The sequence below is a fragment of the Bactrocera latifrons genome, unplaced genomic scaffold (assembly GCF_001853355.1).
Source record: "Bactrocera latifrons isolate USDA-ARS-PBARC rearing strain unplaced genomic scaffold, ASM185335v1 scaffold_62, whole genome shotgun sequence".
NCBI lineage: Eukaryota > Metazoa > Arthropoda > Insecta > Diptera > Tephritidae > Bactrocera > Bactrocera latifrons.
Window position 1 is genome coordinate 1,281,987 of NW_017537290.1, and position 21,268 is coordinate 1,303,254.

The following is a 21,268-nucleotide window of genomic DNA, read 5'->3' on the forward strand; positions in this document are numbered from 1 at the left end:
ATGCAGCTTCCTTCTGACATCTCTTCCGCAAAATTTAGTGTTTCTGACGTTTTTTTTTAGCCGGTTAACGCACTTTTAGTGATTTTCAACATAACCTTTGTATGGGAGGTGGGCGTGGTTATTATCCGATTTCTTCCATTTTTGAGCTGTATATGAACGTGCCTGAAGGAAACGATTCTATACAGTTTGGTTGACACTTTTCCAAAAAAATTACGTCCAAATATGTCCCTCCCTAATGCGATCCTTCGTGCTAAATTTCATTTTAATATCTTTATTTATGGCTTAGTTATGACACAGGTATTGGAGCCAAGAAATACGTGTAAAAAGTTTCATCATGATATCTCAATTTTTACTCAAGTTACAGCTTGCACGGACGGACGGACAGACAGATATCCGGATTTCAACTCTACTCGTCACCCTGATCACTTTGGTATATATAACCCTATATCTGCCAAACAACCGTTATGTGAACAAAACTATAATACTCTCTTTAGCAACTTTGTTGCGAGAGTATAAAAATGTACTGAAGCCAAAAATGTTCCATTGCAAAAACTAATCTATATGTGTAGAGTACTTGCAACACACCCCACACATACCAAACATTATTGATTTTTGACCACAAAGTGTTGGTAATTCGAAGCATTTTACTTTAATAGTTTCCCACAACTATCCGGCTACCCACTCGCTTTAACATATTAACCTGGCAGGTAGCTGGTAATCGTTGCTAATGCACAACATTCGCTTGCAGTGCACGTACTTTTGGCAACGTCTGTGGCCATTAAATGCATTCCACGGAAGCAGCGTTGCAGCAATAAGGCTTCATTTGGCGAAATCGGCGGCCACCGCATGTTACGATTTTGCTTACTCTTGTATTGGCAATTGAAATTTATGTTGCAACGCTGGCCAAACTGCGCTCAGCCCAAAATTTATTGACGACATGCTCTCTATATACATATGTATGTAGCTATAGTATTCGGGAATTTATTGTATCAAAAATGTTGATCACAATTGCGATAGTGGTTTGGATATTCTGATTTAAGCGAAGATTTGTTTAAATTAATATACGAAGTATTTTTGCGATGCGTTGAAATATTTTTTAAACAAAATTTCAAACCAGCGGTTCCAGTCTTTTAATTTGCTTAACATCGCGTCTACACAATCCAGTTCATTATCAAAGTCCGGTAGGTGATAAACACTCCTAACTTCCAATGATGATTTGATTTTACTTTTTGATATCACTGAGGTGCAATCCTATTGTCAAGCAAAAAAACCCGAAGCAGTACCCAAGTACCCAAGTAGCTCTCCTATGCCCAGGGCTGCGCTTGAAATAGGCAATATAAAGAACGGGTGATCCATCTTTCGCCTTCGGGAATACTCCCTTATTCCACTTTGCTTTAAGTCTTTCCATCTGGTGCATATGACACACAAATGTTGCAACCCCGTGGATAGGTTGTCCCTGTGTACACGTTGTTGAGCCGGCGGACATGTAGCGAAGTCACGCACTAACGATCCAAGCTGCATGCTTTGCAAATGAACACATTCACCCTTCAGTACTACGTGCCCCAAATATTTGAAGATGGCGAGAGCTTTAGGAAATAAGGATATTGCACAAACCATCGTGGACGTCTGTTTCTTGAATTCCTCGGCCAAACAAATCTTACGATCTTGAATAGCGGAACGCAAAATACTTTTCAAAAGGTAAACAAAGGCTCCATAATTGACCTCATGTTTGCCGACAACGCTCTTAGCAGGCAAATTAAGTGAGCGGGATGGACATATTTACAAATAGTGACCATATGGCTATTATTTCTATAGTCTCATTTGATTAAAGTACGGAACGCCGCAGCAGAAGCACATGCCAAAAATGGATCTAGAAACAAAAATATATTGATGTCTCCGGTGGAACCTTCATCTTATCGACTTCTGGGCATGCTTGTCAGTATTGGCAAAGTGTGCGAAAGCTTAGTAAGAAATCGCTTGCAATTATCAATCCAGAAAGCCGTTGGATTATCAGAAAGACAATAAGACTTTATGAAAAATATATTCATCATTGACGCACTATACGATGTCGTTGCAAACGTAAAACAAAAAATATTGTGCACTGATTACCCTGGACGTGAAGAATGCCTTCAGCTCAGCAAAGTGGGCAAACATTATCAAATATCTGCGTTACATACGCGATTCTCAATATCTTATGGCACCAAGAACTTCTCTATTTCAAGTGGAGTACCGCATACGCGGTAGGCGCCCATCAGTCCGTGCGATACAGGCGACTAAATGTCTTATCACGCCTACGAGGGAATACTTTAACAGATGGTTCCGTGGAAAAGTCTGAAGTTGGGAATAGGTTAAGTTTAGCGGATTAATTGATGTTTCCCCCTAGACACGAAAAAAGAAGTTAGAATTGAAAGTGTTGCGCATCACATCTCGATATTCAAAGTAAGTTCCAAGCATATACCTTTACCTTTATCCACCGGAGGTTTCGGGATCAAAACCCATTTAAAACTCGGATAATTACCCCACTGAAGTATGCCCAATTGACCCTTAACTTTCGAAAAAGACATACAGAAAAACATTCCAATAACAGCAATTCATATTAAAATGAAAAATATATTAATGTATATATTATGTAGGTACAGTATATGAACGAGATCAGTCTATAATTAAACTCTCCCCCTCAATAATATAATAGAAATTCAAATATCAATTTTCTAAATATTTGTAAATAAGATATCACTCATCTAGGGCACAGCATTTGGTTTAAAACTATTAGCAACATTTATTTGTGTTTCAAAATGAAAATGTTTTGTAGCTGGCAGTGCTTCACCTATTACATAACGGACGAATGTACCGCACACCAGAATCATTGGCATGAAACTTACAAAAGTGTTGCATACTTTTTGGCTTCAGTGGTGTTTTATTACAAGTTTATCGTATGTAGATCATAGCACTAAATTAATTTAATAGAAATTTTACCACCGAAATCAACTAACTTCTCCAATTACGTATTAGTTAGTTAATTGGAATATAAAACAGCATGCATATATGCCAAATTTTTCTATGTCTCTTCTGCTATCAGAACTATCAAAACTAACTTTTTTTCGAAACTAATCACACTACGGCATTAATCGGAGATTTAGTGTATAAAATTGCAAAATTTTCCAGCTCCAAAATGTAGGCAATCAAATCGAAGTTTATAAACTTTCAAAATGTAAAGAGAACTTTGCAAAATCCTCAACCAGTTGCCAAGTGAAAATTTAAACAACCTTTTAGCATGAATTCGACGAGTTGGTAAGTGGTAAATAGAAGCATAAACGCGCTCATAAATATGCAAAGCTATCAAAATGGGCTCAATTGGTATTGCCAGGCTTTCTAGTGTTGAATTAAGCGCCAAATGCAACAAAAATCGTTAGATGCCTGTTTTATAGAGCAGCCGCGACGACGTTGAGCCTAAAAGTTTAATGCTTAGCGGTAGCTAACCGAACAACAACAAATGTGGCAGCCACTAGTTATATGAAAAATGTGGCATACTTTTAAGCGAAATAGCATAATTTATGCAGCTTCCCCAGAACAGGCCTGCTATTTGCCAATACAAAATGGCCAAACGGCAAACTCGACAAAATGTGCCGCACAAAAGAGTGAGATTGTGGTGAGTGGACGGTAAAGCCCGCATATCAGGGTATAAATATCAGTAGAGAGGAAATGTGGAAATGCGGATTCGCTAAAGGGTAATACAGTTTGAAAGTCAATGAATTTGTGGGCAACTCAACTATGCGCAGCCAACATCACCAACAGCTGCCGCAAGTTGCCAGTGCCACAGGCGTTGGACGTTATACGTAACGGAAATGGACATCCGCACTATGCAGCATCGGCATACATACATACATATGTAGGTATTGGCTGCATTTGAGCTTTGCAACAGGCGTTTGTGTTTGCTGTGTGTATGTGGGCGTTGTCGGGAGTGTTCCTGCGCAGCCAAGCGGTGATTCAAATATTTTGCTGTGGCATGCAAATATGCCTTTTTTACAGTTAGAAAAGTATACAGCAGTGATTTAATATAGTTTTGCTAAAAGAGTATCATTTAATTTACGTTGAAGAAAATAATCCGTTTTTATACAAGGCGAAGTTACCACCCGCATATTTTACATGACAAGTGCGGTTCGGTAATTTTTGTCGTGCTTGACAGTAAAGTAAGTGTTATATAACTTTGGATTCAGCGAGTCGTTGTTCTGAAGAGAGTGCATTTTTAGTTCGGAATTCATGACTGATTTACGAAACTGCGAAGAAAGCAATAATGACAGCTTAAATAGCAAGAAACTTGCTAAGTTTCCTTCTGGGAAAACCTCTGATCGACTGATTAATATAAAAATGAGGAGTACTTTCGACCTCATATAAGAAAGTGGTACGTTAAACATATTGTTTGAAAACGGAAAACGGAAGATCGCTGATCAATGGATTTGTTCAAAAATCTGATCCTTTTCCAGTCCTGCTGCCCAATGTCTCTTAAGTTAGAGCATTGGGAGACGTGAAATATATCTATTATCATCCGGTTGAAGCTTGGGTATTTATGTAGATTGAGTTCCAGCGTCTTATCATCTTCCACATTTTTAACTTTCTGAAGGTGGGATATCCTGTGATGACTCCTACAATGTTAATAAGCTGATTTTACCTAGTATCAACACAACCCTAAAGTAAATCTTTAATATTCCCTGTGTTGCTTGTATTGCAAGACCTGTTCCTCTAAGGGACAAGTGTTTCTTGGACTAGTTAAATGGATATATGAAAGCTTGGGGAACTGTGTCGGAGCTACCTCCAAATGGGCCAGTTTATCTGCCTATTCATTTCATTATATTCCCAAATGGCTGGGTACTGTATGCATTAACTGAATTACCTACTAGAAGGCTAGTTATTGCCTACTAATATAACCTTTGTATTGATGCTACGGATAAATTTAATTACCGCTTGACTACCCATTAGAATGTTTATGGACTTGCTGATTAGAGCAGAAAAAGCCCACTTGACACCTTCAGCATACCAACAATTTTAGCCTAAAAGATTTAAATGTACTCCTTTAGTTTAACGCTGCCTTCTGTGTATGAATTAGTACAGAAGAAACCTGCTTCTGTTCCTATTTCACCCAGTGGTCCATCGGTGAACTGTCGATAACACAATCGTTCAATCTTCTCTGTTGGAAAATTAAAACCATATATTTAATTCCGAGTGGCTATACTTTTTTCAGTCGAATAGTCGACTTTGCTCGAGTTCACTAACAAGGTCTAGTATGCTAACATGCCTGTAATAACACCGAGTTTGGCTCTAGTGGCCGAAAATTATGAGTCAGCTGGTCAAAAACATTACCTCATATCTCGTTTGTATTGTATGTTCGCCGGTTGTCGAGATTAACCGCCAGAGTCTTTGTTACTGTAGACCGTAATCTCCAAAAAGCAGACTCTTTGCACCTGTTCCAGGGTTCATTGCAACACTTTTTCGATTATGCTATCTTTCATAATGCCGCTTCAATAGTTGGACACTAAAATAAGTAAAGAGACAAATTAGATTACAATTGCAAAACTACTTGTTTATTACTCTCAATGAATATATACTATATGTACAAAAAAGGTTGACAAACGGCCATTGTCAAATAAATTCAATTTCACCGACAGAAAAACGAACGAAACGAAACACTAAAGGTATGTACACTCGAAATTCATATAAATTGAAGTGGATGAAAATGAAGTGAAAGAGAATCAAGTTAAATAAAATTAAGTGAATTTAAATGTGATGCAATCAGCTTAGTACAAATTGACGTGAAGTGCAATGGCAATGAAGTGTGCTGCAAGTGCGGCCAAATGACAGCGTGCAACAATTATTGCAACAAACTGTAAATTGTCTTTCAATTATTCCACTATTTGCGTAAATTAAGACCCGAGGTAGTGACAGTGAGGGCGCGAGCGGCCGAGAGGGTGAACGAAGGCAAAGATGCAAAAATAAAAACGTCGAAATTTTAAAATAAAGGGTGCGTTATTTCAAATTACTACAATGTAAAAAGTTGTTGTAAGCCTAATTAACCGGAAAATGTTTCAATTGCGTAAATGTATACTTCCGGGTTCATTGTTTTATTAAGTGGTTGGAAATTGTATATAAAGTGTTGGTTTCAATATATTTCCGCTGGCTGAACACGTTTTTTGAATACAAGCTTATGGGAAAAATTATTATATATGTACATATATGTATGGATATAGCGTTTACTAAGGCATTATATTGTTGTTGAGAAGTGTTGCCATATGTTACAAATTTAAATTTTACAAAATACGAAAAGGCGGCTTACAATTAAAAATAATATTAAAAAACGTTGCCCCCTTTTCAAACATGCAAAAAGTTTATTATATCTTTTAATTAAAAATTACACAACTGCAATTAAAATTAGAAAGGTTTTAAAAGTATTTATACACGGGTATTTTGCAACGGCTGCCACCGTTTTAATATTTTATTTTTGTGAAAATTCAAAAAAAAAAAAATAGAATTCAATGAATCAAACTAACAATTTTGAAGAAAATATTCAATTTTTTAGGGTTGCCACCTGTTTAAAATTTTTTAGTAAATAAATTAAAAATTTAAGACGACACAATCTACACCTTTTTGCAAGAGTAAGTTTATGCAATATTTTTTGAAATAAATTTTCTAAGGCTGCCACCTTTTTAAAAACTTTTGTTGCAAAAAATCATAAAATAAAAAATACTATAATTTGTATATCAAAATAACGAGTTTCAAGAAAATTGACAATATTTTTTAGGGTTGCCACCTGTTTGAAAATTTTAAGTCAGTAAACTAAAAAGACACCACAATCTACATCTTTTTGCAAGAGTATTTACATACATATGTACATATATGTGACCTGGTCTACGGAAAGGGGGCTTAGGTGTCAAAAAATCTTAGTTGGTTCGGATGGAAGTCCAAAAGTCCAAAAAGTCATAAACTAGTTATCGCACGTTAGCTCCCTTTTCGTAGACCATGGCACATATGCAATATTTTAATGAAATTAATTTTTTATGGCTGCCACCTTTTAAAAAAAAAATCAAAAGAATAAAGCGGCTATAATTTTTGTATCAAAATAACGAGTTTAAAGCAAATATGATATTGAAAATATTTTCAGGGTTGCCACCTGTGAAATTTTTTCAGTAAATAACAAAATAAATACACCACAATCTAAACCTTTTTACAAAGGTACCTATGTATATTCAATAATTTAATGAAAAAAGTTTTTAAGGTTGCCACCTATTTAAAAACTTTTTTGGCGAAAATGGAGTATGTATAACGAAATAACGAGTTTGCAGAAAATAAGCAGTTGACAATATTTTTTAAAGTTGCCACATTTTTAAAAATTTTTGTTGTGAAAATTCAAAACATAAAAGAGGCTACAATTTTGTGTCAAAATAACGAGTTTTAAAAAAATATTCTATTAAAATATTTTCAGGGTTGCCACCTGTTTGGAACCTTTAGGTCAATAAATAAAAAAATATAATTTACGCCTCTTTGCAAAAGTTCAATAATTTAATGGAATAAATTCAGTAGTAGAAGAAGAACATAAAATCAAATTATGAACGAATGATTAAATATAAAGGGCGAAACAATCTAAAACAATACCTTCCAATGATGTCAAATAAATGGGGTTTTAAAATGTTTACAAAAGCTGGAGTGTCAGGAATCGTATACGACTTTGCTCTCAAGATAGGGGAAGAAACTTGTCCCGCTTTTTGGCTAGGAATTTCGTCAGAGATTGTATTGTACTTGGCTTCAAAGCACAAAAATTTTAAACAATTTTTTAATAATAGGTTTGCTTTCATAAGTGTGATGTTTGCGCTAGAAAAAAACGGCAGCAACAATTCGATTTAATAAAATAAATAAAATAAAATAAAATAAAAATTGTGAAAAGTCCGTRAATCCTATGATTTTAAATATGAAACAACATATATTAAGTAAAGTTGCCTGCCGGTACTCAAACATACCTATGTAGATCGACTTTTGTTGAGTGCTATAATAAACATATGGGAAACGTAGACGTGCCTGATATGTCGTCAGAGCTACATATATAAAATCAACCACCACTCAAGAGAATGGTAAATGAGAATCGTATGCTCGTGTATTGAATAGTTGATTGCTGTATAGACGACACCTCAAGAGCCAAGACGGAAACAAAAAGCATATGTCATTGTTGGATTTCCGATTGAGTATTGTGAACGAGTTCCTGTACTCATCTAATATTACACTAATGAATCCACGGAAAAGTGGTCGTTCATCAGCAATTGCTTCGATAATTCAGTCAGCGTATCCAGCATCACTGGCAACATCTTCAATGGCAAACGTTTCATCTAACAATATCATCAAAGCGATCATACATTTCTGAACCGCCAAAATCCATGCTTCGCGTTCGAAACGATCATTGGGTGGAATGGGCAGGAAAATGAAGGTTCAGACTTTGGCAAACCGGCACTCCAAAATCCAAATGTTCACAATGTAAAGTACATTCATATTGCAAGTCCTAAAAAAACTGTGCTTGTTTCAGGCTGAACTAATAACCGTGTGCCCTCAAAATATGTTTAACCACGCCCACTTTTATTCTGACATAAAAAGGTTGACAAGCGGCTCATTTATTGGAACTGTCAATGCCAGACCACTACAGCACATAGCTGCCATACAAACTGAGCGTTTAGAATCAAGTTAATGAAAGGAAAACTTTTTCATTTGTGATGGAAAAATTGATATTGATTTTTGTTTTTTAAGTTAACGCTATAATATTCGAACCAATACTTTACATCGTACGACTATAGCATATGGCTGCCATATAAACCGACCGCTCAAATTAAAGTTTTTCTGCGGAAACTTCTTCGTTTGTGAAGGGTATTATAGCTTCGTGCAATCGAAATTGGCGGTTTTTTTCTTCTTTTAATATAATTTAAATTTTTCAATAATATTCACCTAATTAGCTTCAACTAAGTATACATAACATTTCAAAACAATAATGCATAATTAATTCAACAATAAGTAGCGCCAAATATCCATTTGTTATGAAATTATAAAATTAATCCACAACAAATAAAAAATCAGCAAATTTTAAACGTATTATCTACGTACACGTGCTGCACGCTTGTAATATTAATGTATGCAGCCGAATAACTGTCATTTGTGCATATTAAAAAGCGACATTTTTGCGAAAACATTTTTTCGCATTCCACCTTTTCGAGAGCAATTTGGGTTGTCAACGTTTACATGTGTACGCGTTGAAATATACATGAAATTATGAATGCTTCCACATTAACATATGTATACTATATTGTAAGTATGTATACTATATTGTAAGTATGTATAAATGTGTTGTGTGATTCCACAGATTCGTGTGTGAAGCAAACACGCGTGTTGTCTGGCAAATTTTCCTCATTAAGTATCTGTCATCGATAATCATATTTGCGGTTTGACTGTATTGTGTATTGTTGTTATTGCTTTTGTTCTACTGCCTGCCTAATATTGCTTATGTATTGTTCTCATTTTCTGTACGCTTTTATTTTCGTGTCGTAGGAATGGAATGACTACAAATTAAAATGGAATCCTGATGATTATGGCGGTGTGGATACGTTGCACGTGCCATCCGAACACATTTGGCTGCCGGATATTGTGCTATATAATAAGTGAGTACATTGATATTTATACATATGTAATGTAACTTATATCTCTGTAAAAATATATTGTTCTAATATTTGATTCGGAATGCGTTTAATTGTTTTAAATTAACGCTTTTAAATATATTTCTTATAATTGAATATACACATATACATCAGATGCATTAAGTTTAAATTTAAATTACACTGTGGAACATTTTTGGGGGATGTCTGGGGGGTGAGAAATTCCAGGAAAGGGTGATAGGTCAGTAAAGAAAAACCCTCAAAGGGTTTGGCGTTCGTATGTGCCAGTTTTTTTTTATGACCTTATGACTTCTTTTTTCCTTATTATTATTATTATTTTATTAGGAAAAATATACAAAATATTAAACCTAATAGTAAGAAAAAAGGAGTACAAGCTACTATGTCCATCGCCTCCGATATAATAGTATAAAATTACAAAGTTTATATTTTATTATAAAAATTACATTATTTTAGAAGATTACATATATTGATGTTTTTTCCACTTAGTTGTAACATTCCGACAAAAACAAACCAAAAAAAAAAATTCCGAGAATGCTCTTTATATCCTTGCGACAGAAACATCGTAGTTGTTAGAACGATGCTTTATCAACAAGCCTTCTATTAGTTTTTTGATTGCCTGCCATGCATTCAATATATATCAATCAAAATATTGTTGAATGCGTCACTTTTAATCAGCTTTCGTGTATCTGTACTATTTAGTACGAATGATTGGAAAAAATTAAATTGTTAAGATGGAAAACCATGGGAAATAAGGAACAAATTTAAAAGGTCATAAAAAAAAAACTGACACATACGAACGCCAAGCCCCATTAGGGTTTTACTATACTGACCTAATACCATCACCTGACTTGGAATTTCTCATCCCCAGATTAGCTGTTGTACTGTGTTATTATTAGAGTAGATTCATTTATTTTATTATATTTAAATTAAATTCATCAAAAGCTAGTATAGTAGGATATACTACGACGAAATTGTATAAACAAGTGATTTGTTAGTTAAATAAAAGCTTAAAATGCATGTAACTGTAAATGGGAGTCTAAGAAATTGTACCATTTGGTCTTACAATTCTGGTAATTTATATAGGTATACCTCATATTCATGTCTCAAAAAAATTTCTATATATAACTACTACTGAAAAAGATTGTAATGATATAGAATAACCTTTGATTATACCAAAAAATGAACTTACAATCAACATATCATAGTAGGAATACTATAACAAAGTCCAGAACGTAAATTGATACCACAAAGTTGAAGTTCAAGTGAAATCTTTGTAAATATATATTTTTAAGTAAAAATTGAACCATAAGTCCCGCTTAGTATGTAAATATTACTCTAATTATTTCAAGAACACAATTTGATATTTGATCGTTCTTCACATCACATCATCAAATCTGATCATATGATGTACTTTTTTGATATGATGAAAATGTTTAAATGCTGCATAACTTATACTGCACACCTTATAATATTATAATGCAGCACAGCACAATATCGTGCATGACAATAGATAAGATCAAATGATATATGAGTATATGACATTATATGATATGCTACTATGAGTAAAAAATTATAAGACTTTATTAAAATTTTAAAATTCTTATTTTATTCTTCAAAATCTTCAGTGCACGTAGCGATTCGGGTTTAATGTAGTCCAATAGACTCAAAAGAGTTTCCCCGGTTGTTTGAGTTTGATGAAAACCTAGAACCCACACGGAGCTAAATTAGGCAAATACGATGGTTGCGGCACGATATCGGTTGAAAATTTGGCGAAGAACTCACGAAGAATTAATACAGTGTGCAACGGCGCATTCATGTGGTGCAAAAACCAGGAGTTCTCGACCTATAATGCCAGCCTTTTTTTAATGAGTAGCTGCCCGGAAACGACGCATAACACTTAAACAATATTTCTTATTGAATGTTTGGGTGGTCGGAAAAAATTCACTAATCGAAGAAAACGGTCAACATAACCTTGATTTTTGACTTGCTTTGATGTGGTTTTTTCGGCTTCGGTTCTCCTTTGATTTGTCGATTCGCATGCATCAATTTCTCCCAAAAAGCTGTATCACATATATCAGCCGAAGTTAAGCTTTTCTCATGTTTTGAAGACATTTTATCACAATATTAAAAATCATCATATAATATACCAATCACATCCCATCATGCATATCATATCATATGATACCGAATTATGTCAAATCAAAGGATCATAATAACATTTTAAATCACATAATATTTTACCAGACAACAGTACTTATCAGAAGTCTTCGATTCGCTATTTTTAACATCTACACTTTTCTTCCACAGTGTTTTTTGAAAGCGTCGATTAAGTTGATTGGAGTTGATGTTGATGCCAAAGAAACATTAAAATCATTTAAATTTTTTTTATATATATTTAACCAATTAAATGTTATCTATCACCAGTCCAATTCACCAATTCACTCTCCAAGCTCTAGTGAATTAAAGGCAGTTATATTAAACTAAGCTCTCAAGAACCCCACTGAAAAAATATGGAACTTAGAAGAAGTAAATAAAGATGTGTAGCCACGTGATAGTTTCTCATAGAAAAACTATTTAGTAAATAGTTTCTCTTGCTATTTTGATTAAAATTTTGATATAACTACGGAAAATTTATAAATCAGCCGTGAATAGAAATGAAAAATTTAAAGTAATCCACTTAATTTAAATAAAGTGAGGAAGAAACTACTTGAACAGTTCTTCTACTTACAACGACTGGTGCAATTAAGATGGGCTTCGAACCCTACTACATGGGTTAGTGTGTCCATTACAGTGTAGAATGGACACACTGATCACCTTAGCATGGTTCAAGGCTACAAGTATTCTCACAAGAATCTAACCCTAAATCTCAGTTAAATGCCTCCGTCGATTAAAGAATTCACACGCAAATGATCGTAACAGTGCGGCATTCCGACTAGTGGAAATCACACTGCTAACATCTAATTGTTCATCAATCTAGCTAATCCCCATACCACCCAGATCCCTAATGTACGAGTACATCGGGAATTCTGCAAATACATGCACCCAGCCCTCTACCACCGCCCTACAAAACAAAAACAACACATTTGACATAGTAATACCAATTCACGCCCATTAGTTGCTTGAAAGAATGCTTACACTGCTACACAGAATAAGAAATTCGGTAATAAAAATTGTCCTAAATTTGCTCAACTCAAACGCAATATTATCGTGATATCACGATAGTTGAATAAATAATGTGGATTTGGAAAAATGAAGTACCTAAACTAGTTGAAGGACATTTTGTGCAATATTATTAAACGATCCTGCCGGAAAAAAATTCTAAGAGACAAAAAATTTTTCTTGGAGATTTGATTTTTTGGCGCTAACTGGATAATTAATTGAGTTGCAAACATACCTCATTTCTATCTCATAGCTCATTTCTATCACCAGACATACTTTGTGTTTACCAATTCTCGTAACAGAAAGTTTCGAAGAAATTGAAAATATAAAAAAAAAATTTTTTTAGAACAAAAATTCTCACATTTAAACACATATAGTACATAAAAATATTTGCCACTAAAATGCTTATTATCTCAAACTAGGTTACATAAATTTACAGAAAGAGAGAGAGATAGAGATAGTGGGAGAAAGTAACATATTAAGATTCCTAAGGGGTACCTACAAATATCTATCCTCCTCCACAGTCAATTTCGCGCAATATTAAACAAAGTGAGAGTAAGCAGAAATTATACCACACTTAGAATGAATATTTGTTTGGAGCACACATTCCGTTGAGCGCATAATCACAGGCGGCAGCAACATAATCATTAATTTAATACGCCTGATGGCGACCACCACCCGCCCATTGGTGGTCACTAGTTTTGTGTTATGCCATTGTTGGCCGACTGTTCTAAATGCTGATGAGCAAAATATTGGGCAAATAAAAGAGAAGAGAATTGGATTTGCCGGAATTTCGTACACAAATGCTGTTGTATATATGTGTGTAGACTCGAATTACAATTAAATGTGTGATTTATATGATTGTGCGTTGCCACTCCACTTAACATAAATGTACTAAATGCTTAGTTAAAGAAACTAATTTCCGGTTTCCATATCGTTTCGTGGCAGAAAATTGCCTGTAAATATTTCACCTAATGGACATTGCTTCCATTCTCTGAAGTACAACATAACTTGTGAGATTGCACTAAAATAAAATTTTCTTTTCGTTTTTTTTTTTCTAATTTTCTTTAATCACTTCTATTATTTAATGAAAAACTGCACATATGGATTCTCTTGCTCCTTTAGCCGATATCCATGAGGTTCTCCAATTACAAGTTATCTCTTGATGTCTCCTGTGGAAGACGTACAGAGTAAGTCCTGCAGGCTTGTAGTTAGGAAACATAATGCACTCCTTTCCAAGCACGATCTGAGGAGAGATTTTTGTAGCAACCTTTCCTGAGCTTGACTGCTTTAAGCGTAATCGCCTGATAGAAACAAGTGGTCTTTCTTGACTTATGTCGACGACATCTAACAGTACGCCGTCCAGATTACGGACGCAACCAACTACCGACACATACTGACTGTCATTCACAGTAAAAACATGAAAAACTTCATTGACTCCGTCCCAGTGACTGCCGTCAAACTAGCATCCATTGTAGAAGAAGAGCTCAAGTTGATCCAATAATCTAAAGTGACCCTTCCGAAACTTCGTTCTTGGTAATGTAGCAGGGGAAACTTGTACTTATCCAGAATTCAAATATTTATCCTGCATGCAATGAGTCCACGAATGACTCTAACCACTTCTTTCCGTGGCTAGTGAGCCCCACTCATCAAACACAGCTTTCGCTGTGTCATCAATCTGAACCTTACCATCTTAGCAAGTATTAAATAATCGCTGCAAGCAACACCTCCGAAAAAAAATTTGTGTCGGTGAAGAATACTCGTCTTCTTAAACAAAGAAATTCGTTCGTTTCGTGAAACATTCAGAATATTGGAATCATCATTGGAATGATCATTTTTTGTCGCGACCAAGTCTTTTTCATTGGTATAAATTGTTTAAAGAGAGTCGAGAATGCGTTGACGATGAACCACATCCAGAACGGCCATCAACATTAACTGATGATCCACACTTCAATAAAATAAAAGAATTGGTGCTTGAGAGCGCCGTTTAACATTCAAAGATCTTACTTACATCGTTGAAATATAGAAAGGATCAGTGAAAACTATTTTGAAATATAATTTGGGTCTAAAGAGAGTGAAAGGACGATTCATTCAAAAATTACTTAATTTTTTCGAAAAAAAATCATCGCATTAACGTCTGTGAAACAATGCTTTCTGACCATCAGAATGTTATGAAACGTGTTATTACTGACGATGAAACAGACTATCAGTAGACTGATTTTTAAAATTATTAACAATGTCTTACAATTTTTCGCTGAAACCAGTATATCCGTGAAATATTTAATGTTTGTTATAAAATTAGTTAGGAATTTTTGTTTTAGAGCTTAGAGTTTTTATGGCAAATCAAAAATATTTCACACCCAGATCTTCACGCTAACATTCGACACATTCTTATAAATTTACAATATGCAAAGCAAATTTTATGAGACAATAATTATAGCTAGAGATAAAGCATTATTTAGCACTGTGAACTCCACTTCATCTAATGGGCATGCCATTTCTTGAAATAACGGTGGATTTAACGCAGCAGCAGCATGCAAATTTAGCTCAGCAAATGGCCTAAAGCTGGCATAATTCTAACCTATAATCATCAGCATGCTGTGAGCGTGTACTTAACACCCAAAACGCTCACACCAGCCATCAACCAAGAACCATTTATCAGCTCTGAAGTTTTCCTATTCATTTTCACAATTTTTAGAGTGACAGCAGTCAGCCAAACATATAAAGAAAGTAAAATTTAATGTAGACAACAATCAGAATGACCACCGCCAACAAAGCGACCACACCCACGTTATGCCTGCTGTAAGCTGGAAGCGTGCAACTGTTTACATATAGATGTTGTGTGTGTGTGTGTGTGTGCGCGCAGCTGCACGTGCACATTGTGCTGCTGCCGTACTTTCGGATTTAATATGATAATTGAGGGATTTTTGCCCCAACGTTTTCGAGCTGCGGAGCTGTGGAAAGGACATTTAGCATGACATACCCTTCTCCAGCGCAGATTTTACAGAAAATTTTTTTTTTTTTTTTTTTTCTTGGTCGCACTCGATTTGCATATTACTTAGTGCTACGCATCGAAAAGCTTTGAGCTGATGAAGAGAACTGTACCAACTGTAAACGGTTGTAGTTGTTGTAGCTTTTATATAAAAAAACCTGCTGATCCTTCCGCTCACTGCCACAGCATACAGCTGTTGTCTCTGCTTTGCCTTTTGTGCGTATAATTGAATTTGGCGAAGCATTAAATATACTTTATGCTTTTAAAATTTGCAAATAAAATGTGAGCAGCCGAAATTTGTTGTTGGCGGGTGTTTAAGTGCAGCGTAAGCAAGTGCTGGTACGTGAGACTGGAAGATGTTATAGAATTTTATTTTGCAATTATATTTATATATTTTAAGAGACATATTTATGTTTGGTTTTCTATCGTAACTAATAGCACACTTAATAATATTGTATCTAGCGCATCAAAAACACGACCCTAAATTTCAAAATTTTTTGCATATAAAATATTTTATATCCACTTTAGGTGGCCTTTCTTAGATTTTATTTTATTATGAATGTTTTTGTTATTCATAACTTCATAAATGAAAATCACATTTTACCTCAAAAAATATTATTAATATCCTTTGATACAGAAGAATTTGAAGAGAATGATACGTCAAGAGAGAAATAATAAAACAAAAGACTTATTCTAAGACAAACTTTTGTTTTTATTTTTAAATTAAGTATAAAATAAGTAAAAAACCTTAACATCGGTTGTACCAAATCAATAATACCCTTCACCAATACAAAAGATTCCTTTGATTCCACTAAAGTTTGATCGGTCTGTTTGTATGGCAGCTATATGTTATGGTTACTCGATCTGAACAATTCCTTCGGAGATTATAGCGTTCACATGTAACATACACCACGCCTAATTTGGTGGAGATATCTCTTCAAATGAAAAAGTTTTTCATACATGGACTTGATTCCAAGCGTTTAGTTTGTATGGCAGCTATGTGCTACAGTGTTCCGATATGGGCAGAACCGACATATCAGCTTCCTTGGGATAAATAAATTTTTATCAGCACTTACTAAGTGTAACATATATGTCTATATGTGTATATTCACTAAACCAACCAAATATGTTCGCAATCACTCATACGCCCTGTAGCTCCAAATATGCAATATTACTTAAAGTTGTTTGTTATTATAAATTTGAGTTAAATAAGCACATATCGACTTCGAATTGTTATTAGTACTAATACTTACAGCATATTTTAACTAAAAATTGAAGTTGTCATAGTTGTCCTATTATTTTGAATTTAATTGACCTTATATTTTATCCTTTTGCAATTTAATAAAAAAATAATAAAACTAAAAATAAAAACATTTTTTTTTATTTTACACTTATTAATTATTATATTTTATTCTCAGTGTTGGCTAAATTAACAGTTTCATCGGCATCTGGCACTCTATCTTAATTTTGCTATGTTACTCATACGCCCCGTTTAGCCAAAGTACACAAGTTCATTTACGAGCAACTAAATATAGCTAACTTGTTTAAAACAAGCAAATACTGACAGCCAAACACTAAATAGGTAATACTAATATTTAGAGAGATCACTAACTAAATAATAGTAAAGAATGTATATCGTTGACCTTACATATTATGTCTCTGTATTGTAACATTAAAACTAGAAAAATTCAATAAATATGTTAAAATAGTAAATCACTCAGTATGAAATAAATAACAATTTACTTGAATGTTTTTGTTAAACAAGCGCTTTCAGCATTATCAGCCACTTTGCTATATGAAGTGACATCAATATCACTCATACGCAATGTAGATGCACGAACAATTATATAAAAGTGTTTGCTCAAATCCTTGTTTAACACAAAATACTGACTTCAAAATTAAATTAACAACAATGCTTATTGAAATTTAGTACTGAAGACAACAAATTTTCACCGCAGAAAGAAGTTACAGCCTGTGATAATATGAAACACATACATAAATTACAAAAAAAAAAAAAAAACAAGACCAAGTAAAACCAAATTTCGAATTTAATTTTATCTATATCATATAGTTTGATATTTTCGCATGTTGTCTACATCAAAAGTTGAGTTGCTCATGAGAATTTCACAGTGTGATATCGAACACCTGCAATGTTACTCATACGTCACGTACGACAGAAACACTTATTTGAAGCTGTACAATAAAAACTTGTATTCTAAACAAAAGACTTTACTTTAAAGTAACAAACTCTTAGTGCAGTGAAAGCTTTAATTTAAATAAAATCAATATATGCAACAACAACAAGTATGAAAAATACTTCAAAATGAAATCCAAAAATGGCTTAAATGTATATATTCCGCATAAATTTTGCTTCTCATTTGTGTGTTAAACACAGAGTTCAGAGTTCCAATCATATTTTGACTCCTCCATTTTGAAGTGTTTCATGTTACTCATACGCTCTGTATGCACAAGTTTTTTAAGCATTAGTTAGAAATATCTAAGTATTACAAAATTGATTTTCCTTTGTTTGGAACAGCAATAAATACATTATTTCAAGGATTAGACTAAAATGCCGAAATTTGTCGCAGAGTAAAAGTATTTAAAGTTATTTAAATTAACTACGAGATGTACCGAAATAATATGGTTTTTTTTTTTTTTTTTTTTTTTTTTTTTTTTTTTTTTTTTTTTTTTTTTTTTTTTTTTTTTGCTTGGAAATGAAATTGAGTGTGAAAGTAAAATAAAAAAGTATGCTAAGAGCATTGACCATTGTTTTTTTTACACCATGACTACCTTTCTGGTAATTTTTGTATATTATACCAATAGAAATGCTCGTCTTTTGAAGCAAACCAATCAGACACACAATTTTCGACTTCTACTTTGGATTCAACTTTCATTTGAGAAATATTTGCCGACACCTTAAAAGCTCCCTACCGCTAAATTTCAACAATCGTATTTCCTCCATTTATTTAACAATAACAGTCAGATATTTTACAAATTTTCACACCAAATTTCCATTAAATCGCAAACATTTTAGTTTCCTTTAAAAATCTGACAATATTTTGCATTCCTCAACTACTTTGATTAAAAATTTATCGCATATTTGTAAACTTGTAAATATCGATATATGCATTTTTCAATGTAAGCTGCAAAGAAATTAAATTTTTGCAAAAATATTGGCATAAAAGTATCGTGCAGGCATTATTTATTATACTCCAGGATTTATTTTGTATAAAAATCACCAATATTTACACACATACATAAGCTTACTCCATATACATACTCGCACATACATGTGCAAACTTGTATGAGTAGCATACATGTGTAAAAATGTGGCGAAAATGTGTGCTAGAACATGGAAAAACAATTTTCATAAACAATACGCGTTTAAGGTTAAACCAATAAATGACAATATACAAAAGCGACAAAATATTTTGTGAATAAATTTCACACTTGAATATGCAGCAAATCGACGCAGCAGCGAGCAAAATATGCACTTATGCAATATACATACACATAGCTATTTATATGTGTGTGTTTGTAAGACTCATACACAAATACTTGCTTGTTTTGGGTGTGTGTGTGCTTACAGCCATTTGTTTGTTTGTTTGTTTGTTTATGTCACGTATTTAAGCCATGAAAAGCGTGCGGCAGCTTTGTGCCGGAGCACAGTTAGCATGCATTGAAAATCCACAAAAGTACTTAGTATTTGCATTTATTCAGTTATTCTATGAATTTATTGAATTTCACATCATGAGCCGCGTAAATTTCGTCGAGGCAATCATTGTAAGCGCCAAACAAATTGACAAAGCATTTAATGCGCTACACGCAAACAACAAAAACAAAAAACAAAAACGATAGCGACAGTGACGGCTTGAGCGCCTGTAAAATTAACAGTCATGTGCAATAAATTAGCAGTGTACGTAAGGGCATTAAAAAGTAAATATTTTTGTTTGTTTTAAAGTAAAATCAGAATTAATGAAAGAAAATAATTTAAAATTATGGAAGCCGAAAGTATAAAAAAGACTAGCGAAATTCGTAAAATTTAAAATATTTTTTTGTATGAAATATATACATTTTTTTAGAAGCTTGGAATAACAACCTTATAATAAATAATATTTATATTAATAAAAACAAAAAAAAAATTTAAACTACGATACTTATTAATATTTATTTAAATACTTAAACTGAAAATTTTTAATTCTTACTTAAATAGGAGGCTAAATGTATTTTTGACTGTAAGTTTAAATGTCTAACCTCTAAAGAAAGCTGGGTTTCAAATACTGTCGAATTAACATTTAAAATATTTTTTTTTTTATTTTTTAACCACGAATAACTTAATTAAAAATCATTTTCGAATCTCCGCTCAATTTACTAAAAAACTAAGAAAAAACACAAAAGATTCCTTACACACACTTGAACTCGATCTAAAGAATTTCTTCGGACCGTGTTTTTGGCCAATAACCCATGGCAAATGTGGTGATAATGTTTCGACAAATGAAAAAATTTTCAAAACCAGTTTTCCACACTGTAGTAGAGGCTGACATCATATACCGACAGATACATTTCAGGTCGATATCTCAAAAATTTTTAGATTAGTTCACATATAATATGACAAGTCAATTGAAAAATCCCCGGCCTACCATAAAGAAAACATTTTTTTGACAAAATTCATATTTTTTCATAGTTCTTTCCAAGGATAATACATCATTATAGTGATCTTCCAACTGTTCGAGACCATTTATGAAGTACAATTTATCCTTTGATTCAAAACATGTTTCGGCGATCAGCTCTTYATTAGATGAAAATTTCTGCTCAGCGAATATTCTATTGAGACCTGAGCATTGGACACAGTCGCTGGATGCCAGATCTGGAATATACTGTGAATGCGGAAGTAATTCGAAGGCAATTCATAGAKTTTGCCATCGTTTTCACTAATCTGTGACACGATGCACTGTCAAACAGTTCAACCGCACTCTGTAAAGGCTGATTCATTTCGAAGTTCGGTACTTTTTCAAACAAAAAAATTTAGTGAGGAATGTTCATTACCATTCGAAAGAATATTCTTTGGCATTTGTTTTTTCAAGATTATCTCTTTTAAACTTTGTCCGCGTTCATCTTAGATGGTCCAACCGTTGAGCTCCATTTTCAGAGACTCGTTCAAGCATTTCAACTGGTAACTGGCGACTGACACGCGTGATGTTTTGCTTCAAGACCTGAAGCGAAGTGGGATTGTCCGCATATACTTTAGACTTTACATATCCTCACATAAAAGTCTAACAGTCTGATATCACATGATCACATGTGAAATTATCTGYTCGCCGAAGTATCCTCTGAATAGACCTATTGATTGATGCCATGCGCGGGAAGTTGCGCCGTCTTGTTAAAATCAAATGTCGCCGTGAAAACGAGCTTCAATTTC

The 21,268-nt window shown here is 33.8% G+C and overlaps 1 protein-coding gene across 1 annotated transcript in view; it reads left to right on the plus strand.

The window, feature by feature from the left end:
• Nucleotides 1-21,268, plus strand: part of LOC108975168 (acetylcholine receptor subunit alpha-like 1) — an 87,539-nt gene that overhangs the window by 20,820 nt on the left and 45,451 nt on the right. Inside the window, exon 3 of the mRNA XM_018943493.1 lies at nucleotides 9,574-9,683. Coding sequence (XP_018799038.1) covers nucleotides 9,574-9,683 — 110 coding nt within the window. The remainder of the gene's footprint in view (nucleotides 1-9,573; nucleotides 9,684-21,268) is intronic.